This window comes from Natator depressus, chromosome 9, assembly GCF_965152275.1.
Source record: "Natator depressus isolate rNatDep1 chromosome 9, rNatDep2.hap1, whole genome shotgun sequence".
Lineage (NCBI taxonomy): Eukaryota > Metazoa > Chordata > Testudines > Cheloniidae > Natator > Natator depressus.
Window position 1 is genome coordinate 60,186,318 of NC_134242.1, and position 22,443 is coordinate 60,208,760.

At 51.9% G+C, this 22,443-nt stretch overlaps 1 protein-coding gene across 1 annotated transcript in view; it reads left to right on the forward strand.

Annotated features, from left to right (window-relative positions):
- Positions 1 to 2,839: 2,839 nt before the first annotated feature.
- Positions 2,840 to 22,443, forward strand: part of SASH3 (SAM and SH3 domain containing 3) — a 32,742-nt gene continuing 13,138 nt past the window's right edge. The window contains exons 1-4 of the mRNA XM_074964349.1: positions 2,840 to 2,965; positions 19,390 to 19,485; positions 20,176 to 20,325; positions 22,114 to 22,255. Coding sequence (XP_074820450.1) covers positions 2,909 to 2,965; positions 19,390 to 19,485; positions 20,176 to 20,325; positions 22,114 to 22,255 — 445 coding nt within the window. The 5' untranslated portion in view covers positions 2,840 to 2,908. The remainder of the gene's footprint in view (positions 2,966 to 19,389; positions 19,486 to 20,175; positions 20,326 to 22,113; positions 22,256 to 22,443) is intronic.

Below are 22,443 nucleotides of genomic sequence, written 5' to 3' on the forward strand. Positions count from 1 at the left end.
CTAAGACCAACCGGACATGCTGAGTATGTTGTTTGGGATCCTCAGAAAAGATGAGGATATTACAGGTAGACTGTACTGGTCTAGGATGCTATAGAAGACCTCATTCGCAAAATGCTGGAATGTTGCAGGTATCATTGTAAGGCCTAATGGCATTACCAGGTATTGGTTGTGGCTGTACCAGGTTTGAAAAGCCATCTTCCACTTGTCCCCAGCTCAGATCTGAACCAGATTGTAGGGCCCCTGCATGTCGAGTTTTGTGAATACCTAGGCCAATCATACACAGTCCAGTAGCTCCAGGATTAGTGGAAATGGGTGTTGATTCCTGATGCTAACCTCATTGAGGGCCCAGTAATCCATGCACATAGGCACAAGATTCCATCTTTCTATTTTAATGAACAGAACTGGGGCCCCAGCAGGAGAGGCAGATGGCCGTATGAAACCCTTGGGCAGATTCTCCTGGGATAGGAACGCAGGGCTACCAGCTCTGGTTCTAACTTTGCCAAATATGGCCAAACAACACATATGGCCAAACAGCACCCTGGCCCCTTGTTGCAGCTCAGTTGGGCAGTCATAATCATGGTGTGGTGATAGAGTCTCAGCATTCTTCTTTTTAACGATATCACTGTACTCTCTGTACTGGAGGGAGAAGTGCTGGAGTCAAGTCTAGTGACTGCCCACCTGACCCATGGCCAGGACCACGGGGGCGTATCTTGGTTCTCGGGTTCATCAGACAGTGCAAGTAGGCAGACTTGCTGGCAGAACTTGGAGCAGAAGCTAACCTCATGCTCATGCCAAAGGATGTGTGGATCATCAGTCACCAGTCATGAAATGCCAATGATTTTGGGGAAGTGTGGTGAGCAGATCATTCCGAACTGAAGGACCTCCTGATGGTCCTGAACAGCAACTCCCAGAGGAACCATTTCCTGTGTAACTGGCACTGATGACAGGAGAGAGCTATCTACAGTCTCCATTAGTTTGGGGACAATCTTTGGTTGAACCAGAATACCAGGGCTTGGGCCATATCGGCATCTATGAAGTTGTCCACTGCCCCAGAATCTACCAGTGCCCACTGTGGGGCAATTCAGCAAGGCTCCCCGGAACATGCAGTCAGACCAGGACTTGAAGGTGCAGGAAGTGCTCACCATACATGGCATGCCTTGGTGAGGATTAGGGGGGCATTATCTTGGGGCTCACCCAGGCCAACCTCCTGTACCGGGCCTGGGCATGGTGATTTCCTGTGCCAGAGCTCCTGTGCTAGAGGTGGCCAGTTGGCAAGAGTATGGCCGGACCCTACACAGTAGAAACACAGCCCATGGGGCCACATGGCGGCGGGCTCTATCTGGCTACATGGGTTTGAGGTCTGGGTTGAAGACAAGTATTGAGGGGCACTGGCCAGGTGGTAACACAGACCCCTTACTTTCCTCGCATTGTTCACTAAGCCTATTGTCAAATGCATATGACAAGGTAGACAAAGGCATCTAGGTGGGTCAGGGCCTCCACACGAGCTTAATCTCCTTGTGTAGTCCCCACTGGAACTGGTAGAGCTGGGCTGCTTCAGTGCACTGTGTCGGAGACTAGTCACTAAAAGTAGGCAGCGTAAGAGGAGATCCACACCACAGACACCAACTTTCATTTTTCCGGTGGGTGCTCCACCTCTGCTCCACCCTGAGGCCCCGCCTCCACTCCCCCCTCCCCTCCAGAGCCCACCCTTGCTCCGCCTCTTCCCACCCCTACTCCACCCCTTCTCTCCCACACTGCCAAACAACTGATCCTCAGGGCCCTCCGAACAGCTGATTGGTGGGTGGCTGGTAGGTGCTGAGCACCCACTATTTTTTTTCTGTGGGTGCTCCAGCCCCAGAGCACCCATGGAGTGGGCACCTATGAGCCACACAGTTTCCTGGGACACTTTCTGGATTGCCCCTGGGATTTATATAGGGCAGGGAGCCAATCAGGAGCCATGAGGCTGCTGCCTGTCAGACTCCTTGAGGCGGGATTTCCCATGTCTGTGTCCACAGCAGTGGAGTGCAAATTGGCTACAGCTGCTGCTGAGTGTCTGCTGCCTGGCAGCTCTGCAGGCCTGGGTGCTAGACCTTACACCAGCTGCCCCACTCTTGGCATGGATGAGACCACTGCAGGAGTCCTGAGGGCAGGATGACTGCAAGGCAGGACACGTGCTCTGAATCACTGCCCCTTCCATGCACAGTGGCCCTAGAGGAGTGTGTGCAGGAGGCACTCCAACTGTGCAAGGAACAGAGCCGCACACTGGGGATGGCCAAAACGGCACTGTGCAGAACACGGGGGGGATTATCTGCATTCATGTCTATGAATGTTCTATAGCTGTGAGGCAGGTGGTTATTGTTTCACAGGCTGAAAGGTGACTAAGGTTAAACCCTGCAAGAACCCAAGCAATGGTTGTGGACAGAATTCAACTGCCTGGTGCTCATGTGGACAATACCAGGAATGCACTGCGTGAAGGCTACCTCCAGCCCCTCTGGAGAAATGTATAAACCAGTTTGGAGCCAGTTCAGGGGAGGTACCCCCCAGAGGGATCTGTGCAGCCAGTGGTGGGGAATGCACTGGTCATGAACATCTTTAGCAGTGTCTGCTGAGAGGGCACGCAAAGGATCCTCTGTGTCCAGGCACGTGGGCAGTGCCCTCCCTGGCACACAGGACACCGGGTTCCATGGCAGGGAGACTGTTCCCCAGCTACTTCCTTCTTCCTCCCCCAGCACCAGCTGCCCCGGAGCAGCAATTGCCGTAAGTGCAACTCATGTGACGCCACGGCTTCCTGTGTATTTCCCAGTGTCTACCTCGGCTGCGGGTGCAGTAAGCGACACGCCGGGTGCTGTGCTCCTGGGCTCAGCCTTCCCCTTGCTTGTTGTGTGCCAGCCTTTCTGGAGAGAGCACCATGCTGCGCCGCAAGCCATCCAACGCCAGCGACAAGGAGCAGGCGCAGAAGAAGAAGGTGAGTGTGAGAAGCGCCCTTGCCCACTCCAGCAAAGGGCGGCCCACAGCTCAGCTGTGACGAGCCCACCAGGTGCAGGCTCTCTCAGTCTCTCCCCTCCCCCAGGTCCCAGCTCTGAGCAGCTCCATGCTGCCTTCTGGTTCATGGCCCAGACACTAGATGCTGGCAGAGCTGACTGATCCAGCCAGTTCCACAGAGGGATGGTCTCTCATCAGGCCCTGATAGGGTGGACAGCGCCAGCCTGCGCCCCCCCCAGAAGGACTGTGCTGAGAGCAGACCTCCCCCATGATGGTGGGTGGGAGGGTGACTAGTCTGGACAGAGACCCTGTACCATGTCTGGGGCTGGCAGTGTATTGTGGAGCTACAGGAATTAGAAATGGCAAAGTCCTCTCGGCCCTTGGTGCCACTCATCCCACTTCCTGGGCGCTGCAGGAATGTCGAGAGTTTGGTCCAGCCTAGACTGCTTAGTGGTAAGCCATGGCCCCCATCACCTCTCTGGGGGAACGACACTATTCCAGTGCCAGCAAAATGTTCCTGATATTCAGCCTACGTTTCCTCTGCTTGTGTCTCTCCATTGCGTCTACTTAGCTGCTCTCCGCGCATCTCCCTAGATCCCCCTCCCCCACCCTTCCCTTCCCCATCAGGTAGCACTCAGCTGCACTGTGTGTCTCCTTGGCCACCACTCCCGATTTCCCAACCCCACCTGATCACTGGGGTTGCTCTTCTCTGAGCTCACTTTCATTTTCCAAGACCTGCATGGGGCTGAAGAGATCAGAACTGACAACAGTGCGGGGTGAAAATCCGATGCTTGGCTTCTTGCTCCAGGGGCCAGTGACCTGGCATTGGGATCCCACAGTGACAGTGATGCAGGAGGATGAATCCTGCTGCTGGGGCCCTAGATTGTGGAGTTTGCCTTCACTTGCTGGTCGGAGGTGGCCACTGGCACCAGATGAGCTGGGAAGGTGAATCGTACAACGAGTTGGAGCTGGGAGTTAGCAGATCCCAGCACTAGTGCATTGCACTGTAGGCACTGCCACATTTCAAGGCTGGGGGGGCCAACTTCAGCTGCCTAATGTCGCTGATGTCCACGGAGATCCCCTGGGTTTGCAGGGTGAGTGAGAGCAGAGTCCAGTCCTGGAACGATCCTGGCAAGAGTGCATTGGAATGTGGCTCCGGCCCAGCACTGAGTACAGGGGTGTAAAACCCCCTGCTTGTGCATTTATGGGTGGGGGTGATGGCACTTGTCATTTCCTTCCTGTGAGGGTGCTGAAAGGCTGGGCTGCGTCTGCAGAGAGCAATAGCTGCTCCGCTCTCAGGCTGGTGAGAAACTTGTACAGAAACATCACCAGGGTTTTAGCTCATGGATCAAAGCCCTTCAAGGTGTTTGTGGTTCAAGCAATTCTAGGCTGAGCTGATCACGTGCTGCTAACCACTTCCTCTGGCAGCCTGCAAGGACTGGCTCCAGCAAGCACTCAACACCAGCTACTAGCACTGAGCAACCTTAGGCAAGAGGAGGCTGAAGGAGACCGGACTCCTGGCTCTGGCCATTGATAGGCACCTGGACCCCTCCCCCAACACTTCAGGGTCAAGCAGCAGAGTCCCACGGGGTGCAGTGGCCATGCTAGGCCGGTCATGAGGACAGGCCAGGGGGCCTGTTGTGCAGCCAGCACAGGCCTTTCATATTGGCTCCAGGGCCTGCCTAGAGCACATACACAGCACCAGACCCATCTCCATAAGGGGCGGCTACAAGCATCGCCACAAGCCATTAGAGTGATACAAAGGATTTTCCCCAGTACACACCTCCCCAGTGTTGTTCATGACCTACACACAGAGAAGTTAGATAAAGACATTAAATACTCCTGCTGGAAGGGTGCAGTGTAGCACTACTTTTACTCTTAGATGCCAGAAGGATCTCACACAGTAATCAAAACCAGAGAGAAAGAAACCAGGATGCTCCCTAAGGCAGGAGGCACTACTTACCCCACCTTGTTCTAAGCTGGCTTTTTCCAGAGTGACTCTGATCACAGGCTTCCCTAGAGAGCCCATTAGACTACAAGCAATAGCAAGAAAACCTCCACTCTTAAAGTGATCATTTGAAATTCCAACACAGTCCTCAATACACCACAGCTAACTCCAGGATTAACCTTCCCAGGAACCTGCCCCCGATTAACTTCCCCAGGAACCTGTCCCCTACCTAATCTCCCCAGACACACTGCCCCGAACTGCACTTCCCAGGAACCCCAAACCCTGACTAACCTCCCCAGAAACCCTCCCCCAATTAACTTCCCCAGGAACCTGTCCTCTATCTAACCTCCACAGCAGTGGTTCTCAAACTATTGTACTGGTGACCCCTTTCACACAGCAAGCCTCTGAGTGCAACCCCCCCCCCTTATAAATTAAAAACACTTGTTTATATATTTAACAGGATTATAAATACTGGAGGCAAAGCGGGGTTTAGAGTGGAGGCTGACCGCTTGCGACCCCCCATGTAATAACCTCGTGACTCCCTGAGGGGTCCTGACCCCCAGTTTGAGAACCCCTGCTCCACAGGAACCTGGCCCTGATAAACTTCTCCAGGAACCCAGCACATATCTAATTGCCCTAGGAACCCACCCCCTAAGTATCTTCCCCAGGAACCCAACCAGCCAATTAACCTCCCCAGGAGCCCCACCTGTATCTAATCTCCCCGGGCACCCTGACTCCGACTATGCTTCCCAGGAACCCCAAACCCCAACCAACCTCCCCAGGAACCGCACCCCCACCAAGGTGTAATCTCCCTCAGTCTTCCTCCTACTCCCCACACCTCCAATTTCTTAATGCATTCCCCCTTCCTGGCTGCAATCACAGGCTCATTCCTGGCACCTCCATATTTTTATATCTCCTGTCTGGCCCTCGTTGAGGGTCTACCATCTTCTCTGAGGGCAGCCTGGCTTCAGCTCCATTGGAAACAATGGGGGATAGTGGCCATCTTTACTAGGGGAAGTCCAGGGCTAGCATTAGGCTGGTTCATAGTACTGCAGTGTGTCCATCTTCCCCAGTCTTCCCTCTTGTTCTTCAGAGTCTCAGCTTTCAATTTAAACAACAGTGCCTTTCTAGCAATTATGGTTGTGACATAAAAATTGACCTGAACAAAACCAATGCAGCCATGTCTGCCGGAGTCTGCAGAGAGCCTGAGACAGTAGCTCTGAAGTATGATCTGACCCACTTATTTCAGCGGGTGCTAAGTCAGATGTCAGCGTCAACACTGAACTATTTCAGTGCCCATGCAAGGAGAGCAGCCAGTCCAGTATGGAGACTTGTGCAGCATGATAGCTCATTCTGGCTCTAGGAGCAGGTGGGGTTCATAGATCATAGAATATCAGGGTTGGAAGGGACCTCAGGAGATCATCTAGTCCAACCCCCTTCTCAAAGCAGAACCAATCCCTAATTTTTGCCCCAGATCCCTAAATGGTCCCCTTAAGGATTGGGCTCACAACCCTGGGTTTAGCAGGCCAATGCTCAAACCACTGAGCTATCCCTCCCCCACTTGGGTTGGGAGATACCACCACTTCTTGTTTCCTCCTGCCACAAGGGAGCCCAGCACAAGGGTCCCATGGAGTGCAGAGAGCTCACATTATAACCTTTTGGTAGCGTCTGAGAGCAGCGTCTCATTCTGGCATCGTGAGTGGGTGGGGCTTATTGTATGGGCAGAGCTTGGTAGAATACCCACTACATCCACCTCCTCCCTGTAACCCCTGTAGGAGCCTCTCTGTCATCGGCAAAGACGGTAAGGAAACGGCAGCTATCTTGGCTGAGGGGAGCTTGGCTTCAGTCCCATTGAGAGGAATAGAAGAAGGCGGCCATTTTGGATAAGGGCAACATTTCACAAGTTTGAAGACAACAAATCAGGAGCTAATGAGAACCCAAATCTGTCCTCCCCCAACATTGTGAGAGTGGGCAGCTCTGCCAGGGAGAGGATGAGGAAGAGGAAGCCACTAACCGTGGTGACCTCAGCCAGCTGAATGTGGGCATCGCCCCACTTTGGAGGTGATATATTGAGGACATGCGGTGGGCTCAGGGGTGTCTGTGAAGGGCTGAATGAGGGTTTGGTTTCCACATGGCATGGGAGGTTACAAGCCTTGTGCAATCAGCAGCCCTTGGAAATATGTGTCCCCCCACTGCTGTCCTGGCCCAGGAATGACAACCCACCCCTGCATGTGCTAGACTCCCCTGCTACCTCTGGGGCGCTCTGTTCCTCCAGTCTGACGTAGCAGGCCCTTGCAACAGTTCTGCACAGAGTGAATGAGACATTGGGAAGTACCACATCCTTCCTCCTCTCACCATGGAAACAGGCCGTCTCTGAGGAAGGCAGGGCAGGCCAAGGCAGCATTATAGCAGCAGACCTCGCTGGGCATCCCCTCCCTACTCACTGCCCCACCCTCCACTCTCACTTCCCCTCCTCTCTGGGGCCTGGGCTCTTAGTCCTCCGGCCCTACTTTCCTTCTCTAGCTCTTGACACCCTGCGTTCCACCACCCCCGCCCAGCCTCTCACTGACGCTAGTCAGTCACTTTCCATTTCCCCATTGCTACTGGCATTGAAACTCCTGCCTGACCCGTCTTTACTTCCAGTGAGCGCCAACTCCTGCCAAGGCTTTCTCCAGCTGCTTTCCCCATAGTTAGGGACTATGACGTGATTGGAATAACAGAGACTTGGTGGGATAACTCACATGACTGGAGTACAGTCATGGATGGTTATAAACTGTTCAGGAAGGACAGGCAGGGCAGAAAAGGTGGGGGAGTAGCACTGTATGTAAGGGAGCAGTATGACTGCTCAGAGCTCCGGTACAAAACTGTGGAAAAACCTGAGTGTCTCTGGATTAAGTTTAGAAGTGTGTGCAACAAGAGTGATGTAGTGGTGGGAGTCTGCTATAGACCACCGGACCAGGGGGATGAGGTGGATGAGGCTTTCTTCCGGCAACTCACGGAAGCTACTAGATCGCATGCCCTGATTCTCATGGGTGACTTTAATTTTCCTGATATCTGCTGGGAGAGCAATACAGCGGTGCATAGACAATCCAGGAAGTTTTTGGAAAGCGTAGGGGACAATTTCCTGGCGCAAGTGCTAGGGGAGCCAACTAGGGGGGGCGCTTTTCTTGACCTGCTGCTCACAAACCGGGTAGAATTAGTGGGGGAAGCAAAAGTGGATGGGAATCTGGGAGGCAGTGACCATGAGTTGGTTGAGTTCAGGATCCTGACGCAGGGAAGAAAGGTAAGCAGCAGGATACGGACCCTGGACTTCAGGAAAGCAGACTTCGACTCCCTCAGGGAACAGATGGCCAGGATCCCCTGGGGGACTAACATGAAGGGGAAGGGAGTCCAGGAGAGCTGGCTGTATTTCAAGGAATCCCTGTTGAGGTTACAGGGACAAACCATCCCGATGAGTCGAAAGAATAGTAAACATGGCAAGCGACCAGCTTGGCTTAATGGTGAAATCCTAGCGGATCTTAAACATAAAAAAGAAGCTTACAAGAAGTGGAAGGTTGGACATATGACCAGGGAAGAGTATAAAAATATTGCTCGGGCATGTAGGAAAGATATCAGGAGGGCCAAATCGCACCTGGAGCTGCAGCTAGCAAGAGATGTCAAGAGTAACAAGAAGGGTTTCTTCAGGTATGTTGGCAACAAGAAGAAAGCCAAGGAAAGTGTGGGCCCCTTACTGAATGAGGGAGGCAACCTAGTGACAGAGGATGTGGAAAAAGCTAATGTACTCAATGCTTTTTTTGCCTCTGTTTTCACTAACAAGGTCAGCTCCCAGACTGCTGCGCTGGGCATCACAGAATGGGGAAGAGATGGCCAGCCCTCTGTGGAGATAGAGGTGGTTAGGGACTATTTAGAAAAGCTGGACGTGCACAAGTCCATGGGGCCGGACGAGTTACATCCGAGAGTGCTGAAGGAATTGGCGGCTGTGATTGCAGAGCCCTTGGCCATTATCTTTGAAAACTCGTGGCGAACGGGGGAAGTCCCGGATGACTGGAAAAAGGCTAATGTAGTGCCAATCTTTAAAAAAGGGAAGAAGGAGGATCCTGGGAACTACAGGCCAGTCAGCCTCACCTCAGTCCCTGGAAAAATCATGGAGCAGGTCCTCAAAGAATCAATCCTGAAGCACTTACACGAGAGGAAAGTGATCAGGAACAGTCAGCATGGATTCACCAAGGGAAGGTCATGCCTGACTAATCTAATCGCCTTTTATGATGAGATTACTGGTTCTGTGGATGAAGGGAAAGCAGTGGATGTATTGTTTCTTGACTTTAGCAAAGCTTTTGACACGGTCTCCCACAGTATTCTTGTCAGCAAGTTAAGGAAGTATGGGCTAGATGAATGCACTATAAGGTGGGTAGAAAGCTGGCTAGATTGTCGGGCTCAACGGGTAGTGATCAATGGCTCCATGTCTAGTTGGCAGCCGGTGTCAAGTGGAGTGCCCCAGGGGTCGGTCCTGGGGCCGGTTTTGTTCAATATCTTCATAAATGATCTGGAGGATGGTGTGGATTGCACTCTCAGCAAATTTGCAGATGATACTAAACTGGGAGGAGTGGTAGATACGCTGGAGGGGAGGGATAGGATACAGAAGGACCTAGACAAATTGGAGGATTGGGCCAAAAGAAATCTGATGAGGTTCAATAAGGATAAGTGCAGGGTCCTGCACTTAGGATGGAAGAATCCAATGCACCGCTACAGACTAGGGACCGAATGGCTAGGCAGCAGTTCTGCGGAAAAGGACCTAGGGGTGACAGTGGACGAGAAGCTGGATATGAGTCAACAGTGTGCCCTTGTTGCCAAGAAGGCCAATGGCATTTTGGGATGTATAAGTAGGGGCATAGCGAGCAGATCGAGGGATGTGATCGTTCCCCTCTATTCGACACTGGTGAGGCCTCATCTGGAGTACTGTGTCCAGTTTTGGGCCCCACACTACAAGAAGGATGTGGATAAATTGGAGAGAGTCCAGCGAAGGGCAACAAAAATGATTAGGGGTCTAGAGCACATGACTTATGAAGAGAGGCTGAGGGAGCTGGGATTGTTTAGTCTGCAGAAGAGAAGAATGAGGGGGGATTTGATAGCTGCTTTCAACTACCTGAAAGGGGGTTCCAAAGAGGATGGCTCTAGACTGTTCTCAATGGTAGCAGATGACAGAACGAGGAGTAATGGTCTCAAGTTGCAATGGGGGAGGTTTAGATTGGATATTAGGAAAAACTTTTTCACTAAGAGGGTGGTGAAACACTGGAATGCGTTACCTAGGGAGGTGGTAGAATCTCCTTCCTTAGAGGTTTTTAAGGTCAGGCTTGACAAAGCCCTGGCTGGGATGATTTAACTGGGAATTGGTCCTGCTTCGAGCAGGGGGTTGGACTAGATGACCTTCTGGGGTCCCTTCCACCCCTGATATTCTATGATTCTATGATTCACTTGATATTTCCAGCACCCGCCCCCACACCTCACTCACGGACGGGTAGCCTAGTGCCAGCACCATGTGTCCCCTCCAACTCACTAACAGACTCATCGACCGACGGGTCACCTAGTGCCGACTCCACATGCGTTGCCTCTGACTCAGCGATAGATGGGTCGCCTACCACTGGCCCTGTGCTTGTCCTCTCTGACTCACCAACGGATGGGCTGCCTAACTACTGGTCTACACATGTCTGCTCTGCCTCACTGACAGACACCATCTCCTAGTGCTGTCCTCCTATGTGTCCCCTCCAACTCATTGACAGACACCACCCTGTAGTGCCAGCCCTGCACGCATCCCCTCCAATTCAACAATGGACACTGTCCCCCAGTGCCAGCCCCAGGCACGTCCCATCTGATTCCCTGACAGATGCTGATCCCTAGCGCCGACCCCGTGCGTGTCCCCTTTGACTTGCTGACAGATATGTCACCTGGTGCTGGCCCCACATAGTGCCCAGCTTATAGGGAGCTGCTCAGCCCAAGAGGCTAGACCTTAAACTCTTGTCACCATAATCAAATTGTGGCCTGACCCAACCCTACTCACTCACCACATCCCACAAACAAAGCCAGATGAGGCTGCAGGGCCATGAATTCCCAGGAACTGCTGGTTGCTGGAGGAAGTGCACTCAAAGGAAAATACAGGTTTCAGAGTAACAGCTGTGTTAGTCTGTATTTGCAAAAAGAAAAGGAGTACTTGTGGCACCTTAGAGACTAACCAATTTATTTGAGCATGAGCTTTCGTGAGCTCATGCTCAAATAAATTGGTTAGTCTCTAAGGTGCCACAAGTACTCCTTTTCTTAAAGGAAAATACAGCTACTCACTACGCTGGTTTTCACTTTCTAAGGCTCAGGTTGTTTAGTCCAGTGTGTAAAATGCCCCCAGTGCTCTCGGCACACACAGACTCCTTCCAGCAATGATGGAGAGGCACATTAGCTTGATACTTTTGCTAAAAAGAGGGCTGTAAAATAGCCAATGTGATTGAAATTGTTATCTTCTAGCTTCAGTGTTAAAACCCCATTGAGATGAATGGGGTGATTCCCTCCTCTCAGAGTTCTCATTTAAGACTATCCACAAACTCCAGGAGGCAGCTGTGTGTTAGTGTAACACAGGGATGGTTTTTTTGCAATCAGATAAACTGGAAATGCTATTTGCTGGTCCCCCCCCCCACCACCCATTAGATGCTTAAATTCTACAGAAATGAAGGGCTTACTCCTGGGCTGCAGGGTGGGCCCGACCACCATGCACCCCCACTGTCCCCTTCCCATCTGCTTCTCTCCCAGTGCTAGAGTGTTGTTTGCTCTTGTGCCTGCAGCTGGGCCCTGAGCTGACAGCTCACTCCTCCCTTTTCCCCCCACTCCCCTCTCCAGTGCACCCCAGACACTGTTCCTGGACCAGGTGCTGCACAGCTCCATGCAGCCCAGCTTACAGTGTTATTTATAGTAATACACCAGATGCTTGATAGCACTGTGTGTGAGCCAGGAATATTTCCACACAACTGGAAATACCATGTCACTGGGCGGACCCAGCTAGAGTTTTTTTGGGGGGCGCTGGTGTTAAAAGCAAGTCTCTAGCCTTTATGGTTGCGCTGATCGGGCATGTACCCCACACTGCCCCTGAAAGGGTTAATGAAGGTATGCTAGGCCAGTTATCTGGCTGCACCTGGAGCTGGCCTAGGCTCACACAGGCAGGAAGGTGAGAGTGGAAAGGGGCTGGGGCACTAGAGAGTGAGGAACTCTGCAGTCACTCCATGGGGCCAGTGGGGTGACCTTGGGCTCCTCCCCTGAGGGGGTGAAGCCTGGCAGGAGGCCAGAAGAGAGAGAAAGCAGCCCCTGGGAGTAAAGCAGCCCCAGCAGCAGGATTTGGACAACTAGGGATAGAGCCCTGGGAGGTGCCCAGTGGAGGAATGGCGCAGCAGAGAGGGAGACAAGGCCCAGGAGGGCTGAAATTGGTTTGTATCTGTATGTTTAGTTCGGGATTTTCATTAGGCGACCCAGAGGAGAGCCTTGGGAGTCCTGAGAAGGGATAAACCGTGGCGAAGGTTGTGAGCACCACGCAACCCAGAGTAAGCCAAAGACCCTTCAGTGAGGACATTAGACTGTTGGACTTTCTGTTACTCTAGAAGGAGAGGACTGAATTGTGACCTGGCCGGAGAGCTGAGTGGCAGGAAGAGGCAGAGTATCAGAGGACCAGGGCAGCTGTCTGCAGGGAGGCGTTAGGTAGGGAGAGAACTGCTACACAATGCCCTGCCACGAAGAGGCACTGTAGTGGTGAGGGATCTGAAACCCATGGCCTCCAGGCTGTCTTCACTACCTCCCTGCAGGAGCAAAGTTCAGCGAGAACTGCTGGGTATGCTCCATGGGCTGAGCAAACCCAGGGGTTACAGCACAGCTGTCAGCCAGGAGGCTCACTATACAGCCAGGATCGTCACTCCAGGCTCACCTCCCGCCCCTCATACATGCTGGCAAAGTCTTGTTTTCCGGTACATACACATTACAGAAGGGAACAAGGACCTTTGCTCACACCTGCCGGGGACCGAAGCCCTTTATTGCCGGCTGCCAGGATTGTGGGCTTTTTGATCGCAGCAGCCAGCCCTTGGAGGGGACAGCCCAGCAGATTGGCTTTCCCAGGTGCTCCCAAACAGGCAGGATCGCGGAACATCAGGACAGATCAGGCAGCTTTGGGCATTGTAGATCACCAGTGCAGATATTGTCCAAGGGGTGAGACCAGTAAGTGTGGGCTTACAGCAACCAACTGACTGACTGCGCTGGCACCACACGAACCTGTGGTTTGTGAAGGCAACCACCCTGCGGCCAGGATTTCCACGGGGTCCCCGGGGTCCCTGCCTGCGGAAGTGACAGCAAGTGGGACGGGCCTAAGGCAGCAGCTGTTGCACCAGCCTCTTTGGAAGTGCTTGCGTTTGTGACCAGCCCTTTCCCTGTGCTGAATCTGAACAAAATCACTGTGTTCCCCTGCGGACAGCCTTCCATACTCTGTTGTCGTGCAGAGACGTGGCCTGACACCGGAGTCAGCCCAGCCCTCCCTTTCTCCCCATGGATGTGCCTTCCCCTGCCATTCCCACAGTCTGTTCTGCCAGGTGGGTTCAGTACAGTGCGGGGCTCGCATACAATGCGCTAGAGAACAAGAACTCCCTTGGCAATCCAGTGTCACTTTGCAGGTACAGCCGTTGCAGTGCTGCCAACCCCACGCATTCCAAATCAGGGGGCAAGACCCCAAAATCATGAGATAGGCTTAAAAATCCTGACACTTTTAAAAAATTATGACGTGTATGTCTGTGGTTTTCCCTTTCTGGTTTGTGGGCCTTTGGGAATCATGTTTTCAAGCTTTTCTCTATAACCAAGAAGGCTAATGGAGCATATGGGAATAGGGTCATACCCCTTTAAATAGTTTTTGCTCTCTACTGTTGCTATGTTCTTGAAACTGCCAGTCACCAGCCAGAGCTGCGAGGCGTGTGTAGGGAGGCCTGGCATGGTGTGGCCATTTGGAGCCCACCATGCCCAGCTGGCTCGTTCTTATGACCAATGTTGTATAAAGAGCACAACCCGCAATGACTGGTGGTGAGGATGGGACCCTAATCCAGGAACACAGGGCACTAGGGGCTGAGTGACAGTGAAATTGCAGCTACTGTGACTGTGAGTGACCGGCTCATTTAGGGGTTAAAGGCTATTTGGGGAAAATTGACTTGTTTGGGAGCTCAGCAAAGTCCTGGTCCACCTATAATGAGAGATTGGAACAGCCTAGCATAGCTCATGGGATAACTGATGAAACAAGGTGGGGGTTTCACTGAGTGCAATGGGGCCAAAACATATCACATGCTGCATAGCCTAACAGCTCTGCTTAAGCCTGCAGCCAAAGCAGTGGTTGAGATTCTACAAGATCCCCCGTTCCCCAAAGCCACTGGGCATTGCAGAGTGTCTCTGCTTTTATTAACAGAATCAAAAGGGGAAGGAAATAATTCCAGATTCCGTGGCTGAATAAAGGCTATTAACAGCATTGCTGCTTTGGAGCGAGTTTCAATGATGCATTAAGGGGCTGGCTAGTGTGTGGGATGCACAATGAAGCAATCTGAGAACAGCTATTGACGGAGACTGAATTGACGCTAAAACCTGCAGTAAAAGTTACTGTATGAATGGGCACAGCTACAAGGATGCCAAGAAGCTGCTACAGCCTCATATCATCTATGCAGCAACTAAAGTGGGGGACAAGGAGGACGTACAACCTGAAGAGCACCCAGACCCTATTATTTCTTTGCGTGAAAGAGTCTTTCAGTGACTGTTGGGTCAAGAACAAACCTTGCAAAAACTGCAACAAATTGGGCTCCACAGAGAAAATATGCAGGTCAACACAACAGCTCCCTCCTGAGGGCCATGCCAGAGACTTGAACATTCATCAGTTTGCAAATGACCGCCTGGAGTCCAGTGAGAACGCTATAGCATCACTACAGCTGTTAAATGTGGAAGACCATAACGGATAGATTCCTTTACAAGTGGAAGGAATAGGACTCGAAATGGAGCTTGGTACAGGGGTCTGCGGTGTCTAATTTTAGAGCAGGATTATTAGTGACAATTTAAAGAGGTGAAGTTGTAGGAAATCTCGGTGCTACTAAAAACACACAGGGGGAAATCCTCATTTCTTGGATGTTATTAAAGTGAAGGTAACAGCTTACTGTAAACAGCATCCGCTAAACTGCCGAGTTTAGGAGGAGGTCCTGCGCTGTATGCCTGACAGAGCAACAACCCCTAAGTGCACTCTGACACAATGGACAGAGAAGGTGCTGGTCCCCAGACTGCCCCACAGCTTTTGATGAGGCCATAAAGCTTTTAGTATCCAAAGGGCCCTTCCATAGTGGTGTGCATCGTTGCCTGTAAAATCAGCTGGTGACGCTTCCCTACACAAAAGAGGAGAAGGGATTTCTCATTTGAGAGAAGATCAGAGGGGGCGGAGCAGGGGCGGGAAGAGGCAGAGCGAGAGCAGGGCCTCAATGGAGGGGGCGGAGCGGGGTCTCGGGTTGGCGAGGGGGCACAGCATCCACTGGTGAAAAAAAACTCAGCGACTGTGGTTCACACTGGCCATTGGAAGTTGCAGGTAGGGATAACGAACTGAACCAGACAGTTGGTATGTTCTATATAGCACAAAGTGAAACCTTGCCTGCAACAAATGCCAGGGTACAGCAGGAAAGTGTCTGACATTACAATGGGTAGATGGACTCATGCACAAAAACATCTGTGTCCAGCTTTCTTTGCTCGCAGGGAACAGTTAAGGGTATCTCAAGGTTGCCTAATGTGTGGCACCAGAGTGTTATTCCTACAAAGCTCAGGGCCTGTGTCATAAATATAAAGGGAAGGGTAAACCCCTTTAAAATCCCTCCTGGCCAGAGGAAATCTCCTCTCACCTGTAAAGGGTTAAGAAGCTAAAGGTAACCTCGCTGGCACCTGACCAAAATGACCAATGAGGAGACAAGATACTTTCAAAAGCTGGGAGGAGGGAGAGAAACAAAGTGTATGTGTGTCTGTCTATATTTTGTCTTTGCCGGGGATAGACCAGGAATGAAGCCTTAGAACTTTTAGTAAGTAATCTAGCTAGGTACGTGTTAGATTATGATTTCTTTAAATGGCTGAGAAAAGAATTGTGCTGAATAGAATAACTATTTCTGTCTGTGTATCTTTTTTGTAACTTAAGGTTTTTGCCTAGAGGGGTTCTCTATGTTTTGAATCTAATTACCCTGTGAGGTATCTACCATCCTGACTTTACAGGGGGGATTTTTTTTTTATTTCTATTTACTTCTATTTCTATTAAAAGTCTTTTTGTAAGAAAACTGAATGCTTTTTCATTGTTCTCAGATCCAAGGGTTTGGGTCTGTGGTCACCTATGCAAATTGGTGAGGCTTTTTATCCAACATTTCCCTGGAAAGGGGGGGGTGCAAGTGTTGGGAGGATTGTTCATTGTTCTTAAGATCCAAGGGTCTGGGTCTGTAGTCACCTAGGCAAATTGGTGAGGCTTTTTACCAAACCTTGTCCAGGAAGTGGGGTGCAAGGTTTTTGGGAAGTATTTTGGGGGGAAAGACGTGTCCAAACAGCTCTTCCCCAGTAACCAGTATTTGTTTGGTGGTGGTAGCGGCCAATCCAAGGACAAAAGGGTGGAATATTTTGTACCTTGGGGAAGTTTTGACCTAAGCTGGTAAAGATAAGCTTAGGAGGTTTTTCATGCAGGTCCCCACATCTGTACCCTAGAGTTCAGAGTGGGGGAGGGACCTTGACAGCCTGTGTATTCCAAGAATTACACGAGGCCATTTAGGACTGTAAGGAGAGTCTTGGCCAGGAGTGTGTGGTGGCTGGGAATTGATGCACAGAAAGAGGAAATGGCAACACGGCGAGATGTCTAAACATGCTCCATTGCATCCTTGGAAGTCGTCAGCTATGCCATGGCAGTGATTCCATGTTGACTATGCTGGATCACTTATAGAGCATACGTTTGCGATTGCAGTAAATCACGTCATCTTCTAACCTTAGTTCTTTCTATATGGGGTCAGTTCTTTGATCCTTCTTCTCTATTTCAGCCTGCCTTGAAGCAGTTCCTCGGAAACTCCACCGTTAATCAAATCATTTTGTAGAATGTTCATCCATCTAGTCTTGGGTCTTTCAACCCTTCTCCAACCTCCACTTCTCAGTTTAATACCCTGTTTCCTATATATTCTTCTTGTCACATGCCCAAACCACCTAAGTCTGGATTCCCTCAGCTTTTCTATAACTGGGATCACCTTCACACTTCCCCTAATTACATAAGAACAGCCATACTGTGTCAGACCAAAGGTCCATCTAGTCCAGTATCCTGTCTTCTGACAGTGGCCAATGCCAAGTGCCCCAGAGGGAATGAACTGAACCGGTAATCATCAAGTGATCACCCCTGTCACCCATTCCCAGCTTCTGGCAAACAGAGGCTAGGGACACCATCCCTGCCCATCCTGGCTAATAGCCATTGATAGACCTATCTTCCATGAATTTATCTAGTTCTTTTTTGAACACTGTTATAGTCTTGGCCTTCACAATATCCGCTGGCAATGAGTTCCACAGGTTGACTGCATTGTGTGAAAAAATACTTCCTTTTTTTTGTTTTAAACCTGCTGCCTATTAATTTCATTTGGTGACCCCTAGTTCTTGTATTATAAGGAGTAAATAACACTTCCTTATTTACTTTCTCCACACCACTCATGATTTTATAGACCTCTATCATATCCCCCCTTAGTCATCTTTTTTCCAAGCTAAAAAGTCCCAGTCTTATTAATCTCTCCTCATATGGCAGATGCTCCATACCCCTAAATATTTTGTTGCTCTTTTCCAATTCCAATATATCTTTTTTGAGATAGGGCGACCACATCTGCACGCAGTATTCAAGGTGTGGGCATACCATGGATTTATATAGAGGCAATATGATATTTTCTGTATTATTATCTATCCCTTTCTTAATGATTCCCAACTTTCTGTTCGCCTTTTTGACTGCCACTGCACATTGAGTGCAGTAATTAGTTCGTTCCAAACACACCATCCTTGTAAATTCCAAGCATCCATCTTAACATTTTCATTCCCACTGTCTTCAAGATCCTTTTGCAGTGATTGCAGTAAAGATGCCCATCCTAAATGGCCAGACATATCCTGTATGAATCCAAGTAGTTCAGCACAGATGGTGGACGTGTTAAAACTCTTGTTTTCAGCTACAGGAGTTCCCAAGCAGTTTGTAACTGACAACAGAACTCAGTTCATAGACAGAGTTTGAGTTTTTCCCCCCAAAGAAATGGTATCAGACTTGTCACATCAATTCATCACCATCCTGCCATAAACGGGTTAGTGGGAAGGTTTATCCAGACACTCAAATAACTGCGTCATGCTATGCCCCTGTATAAAGGTCGCTGACAAAACAAAGATTATGAATTTCCTGTTGTTCTGTAGGAACGCAGCTGATGCTGTTAAAATCAGACATCAGCAATGTTGTTTATGGGGCATAATTTATGCCCTAGCCTGGACTTCTTAAAGTCCAATCTACAGACAAACATTCCTAAGGAATAGGGTGATCAAATGGGCACACATAGTCACACCCTACAGCTCAGTTTTCACATGGGAGAAAAAAATCTCCATAAAGAAACACCTATAATAATTGATGGAGACTTGAAGTGACACATCACAGATTGATCCTCTGCCTTGTCTGGTAGATGTGACTCAGAGCATGCCCTGGAGTTGACATGTAAACCAGCTCTTGAGCACACATTCTGCAGGACATACCACACCAGTGATACCTGTTGAAAATACAGAGCTACAACACAGCTCCAGTAACTTGTGACTGCCCCAGTGTGTAAGGGACCAGGTATAAGCAGTCTGGCCTAGCGGTCACAGCTGGGAAGCAGTGATCAGCCAGGGTAGAGAGGCTGAGGCTGAAGGGACAGCAGAATTGACATTAACTGTATTGTACTGTGCAGCCACGAGGTGGCACCATGGCACATGCCGTATCTGAGCACACTACCGCTGCACCTGGCCGCGCCTTGCGGGCTGGCCTGGAAGACAGTGCCTCTGCCCTCCAATAAAGGGAGCGCTGAGGCCAGGTTGAATCTGGTACCAGTCAGACCAGCCAATTATGGCCCTGCTACCCCCATGTCTGAGCAGTTCCTGCGGGAAGGGAAAGCCCTCCAGCCAGGGTGGGACCAGGAAGGGGAGGGACGACATGCCAGAGGTGGGAAAGGGCCTTGCATGATGGGGACAGATCTGCTGAGCTCTGGTCTGTTCCTGCCCTGTGCTGGGGGCCAGGCTCCAGAGAAAGGGCAGAGTGTAAAGGAGGGGGAGGCCCCTGCCCAGTGTCATGCCAGGGCGGGCGGGCCCTAGCCAGCAGGCGGCTCTCAGTGGGATGGGGCTTGCTGGCTCATGCTGTCCCTGCTTCCCCACAGCTCTCCCTGCAGCGCTCCAGCAGCTTTAAGGATTTCGCCAAGTCCAAGCCCAGCTCCCCCGTGGTGAGCGAGAAGGAGTTTAACCTGGAGGAGAACGTGAGTATCTGCACACTGCACCGCAGGGAGCAACTGACTGCACTCACGGGCTGCTGCTCCCACCCTAGCCATACGGCGTGCCCACTCCCTGCCCTCAGGGAAACCCCTTTAGCCCCACTCACACAGGGGGACTAGCTCCTGCCCAGTCCCAGCTCCACATCAGTCTGTGCCTGACCCAGGCCCATATAGCCCCAGTCCGGCCTCACCCCACCCACAACCCACTCGCCCCTTGGGCTCCTACAGCCCCAGCTCCACCCACCGCTCCACACTCAGATGTGTATGGTCCATACACTGCACCCCTGTTCTAGGTAGACAGCTTCTCAGAAGAGTCGGAGGTGCCCATGACACTGACTGCTCTCTGCGTGGCACTGTTCCCCAGGCTGGCACTCACCTGCCGGCGCACCCCCATCATCTCTCAGCTCAACACAGGGACAGTGTGTGGCACAGGTGGACTCCTGGTGTTCACCGAAGACATGCCTCTTCCCCACAATCAAGTGCTTGGGCTCGCCCGTGTGGGGCAACTGCGGTTTCCCTGCAGAGAGTTCTGCTCAGGGCATCTTCCCAACCCCCATGCGGCAGCCCAGCTGGCTCATCCTCCCTTGGTTTGAGGGGCAGAGAGAAGTGCAGGGCACTTGCTTCTCTGGCTCTGTCCCCCCCCACACTTCCAACTGGCTGTGACTGTACCTGCAGATTCCTGAGGATGACCCAGCCATTGCACCTCCTGATGACACTGGGAAAAGCAGTGGCATGAAGCTGGGCAAGAAGTGGAGAGCCGTCATCTCCCGCACCATGAACAGGAAGATGGGCAAGATGGTGGTGAAGGCGCTGGCCGAGGGGAAGGTAAGGAGCAGGGTGCCAAGTCTCTGTGCTCAGATCCCAGGGTGTCAGCACAGGACAAAGGCCTGGAACTCAGAGAATCCACAGAACAGAAAGGACCAGTGCCCAGAGCGAGCTAAGATGGAGCTGGTGCCAGCTTGGCTGCCAGCCCAGCTCTTCCCTGGTGGCTCCTGTACAATCGAGGTTTTCATTTCCCAAAGCAGAGTTCCCAGCCCTTCTGATTGCAAAGAAAATCTTGTGAACATGACCTGATGCGCTAGGGCCTGCCTGAGCCTGCAGGGGGGGGCAGCCCACCCAGCAACTCCCTCCCCAAGGGTAGTTAACTCTGGTGCCTACCGGTGACAGTGTGATGGCAACACTTTCACTGCTGCTCCTTTTAGGAATTGTGGGATCCTGAGCGAGACTTGAGTATGAACGTTCTTGCCTGTCTGACCTCTAAACCCCTGCGGGGTGGGGTTCCTCTCTTAGTTATGCCTCTAGTGCAGGCATATGGAAATAAACGCCTGCCCTGCCCTGGTGCATGAGAACAAATAGCACCCGAATGCAGGTGGTGGTGGGCGGGGGACTCCCCGCTGGCTCAGGCTACACAGTTATCCTGTAGTTGGGGCAGAGGGTGCTCCAGCCAGCCTGTATCTCACCATTCCTGAACCAGTGTCCCATTCATTCACCCCACCAGCTCCTCTGAGGCAGGGCACGGGCTGGTGGCTGCATGGCAACGGGGTAGCTGTTCCCGGGGTCTGACTCTCCCCTTCCAGAGAGAGTGCAACAGTTTATTTGATCACTCAGGTTCTGCTGCTTGCCACCCTTCACTGGACAAGCACCCGTCAGATGAGCTGGCTTTCCCCCCTCCCCTCCTCTGGCTCGCCTGACTGGCTTAGGGTTAGCAGGTTCCCCATGTGGGGTGGGAACCTCTGCCCCCACCTCTGGAGCTTGTTTCATGCCAGCCCCTTTTTACCTTTGTCCTCTGCCCCGGGCTGGCTTCCTGCAGCTCTGTGCCCAGCTTTGGATCAGGTTGGGGTTCCGCTCGCTAAGCCATTCTTCCAACTCTGAGAGCAGTCTCTACATCCTGGAGCGTGCACTCCCCATACCAGCCATCCCCACCCTGAGATACTCGCCCAGCTCATTGCAACTTTAGACTAGTTCTTATCAGGCCTTCTCTGAGCCCCTCGCTGTCCCTTTCCATAAGCAACAAGGGTGAGCTCAAACTTCTGTAGCAAAGTGATTTTAAACTTACCCCAGCACTCTTCATCTCCCGCATGACTGGCACGTGTCCACTGAAGGCTGGGTGGACAGTGTGAAGCAGCCAGGCCACAGCAATCCGAACAAAGGCAGAGGAAATGGAATGACTAGACGAGAAGGCGGGGAAGGGGAGCTGACAGCTCTAGGTGGACACTTCCCATCCACTGACCTAGACCCCCCCCTCCAAGCAAGTGAAACAGGAAAGTGAGCCCCTGGCCCCTCTTTACTCCACCACTCAGCATCACTTGCTGCCAGGAGAACCCCCCTCTGATATACCTGGACCCAGTTTTCAGACCCAGGAGTCCCAGGTCTGTGGATTCCAGATGGTGATCATGCTTGGAGCTCTCCCATTGCTCCTTTCTGTAGCAGCTAACCCATGTGCTCAAGGCGGCACCCAGCATCTGTGCCCACTGGACACAGACAGCCAAGCTCAGGCCCTTGTTACATTGCTTTTGTGACTGTCTGAGTACCAGCCCCTCTGACACAGCCATGCTGCAGCCTTGCAGCCCCTCTGCCCCAGCCTGCACTAATTGCCTTGGCCTCTGCCTGCAGGGAGAACTGGGGGAGGAGGGGTCCATGTCCCCCATGTTTCTGGACAGCAGCCTGGAGGAGCCAAGCCTCGAGAAGATGCCCTTGTCGTACGTGGAGCTGGAAGAGGACGTGCACATGCCGCTCAGCCGCCAGACATCCAGTGGTGAGCGCAGGGGCCGTGCTGCTCAGTGGGAGCGGGCGGGGAGGGGCATTTTCACATGCCACCATCCTCCCAGCTCCCCTCCCAGGGCCAGCTCTCTCCAGGCACCTCTGGAGACAGGAGAGGGCCCACCCCCAGCAGGAAGGGCAGAGGCTGGAGCAGTGTCAGCCTAGCCCACATGGACACAGCAC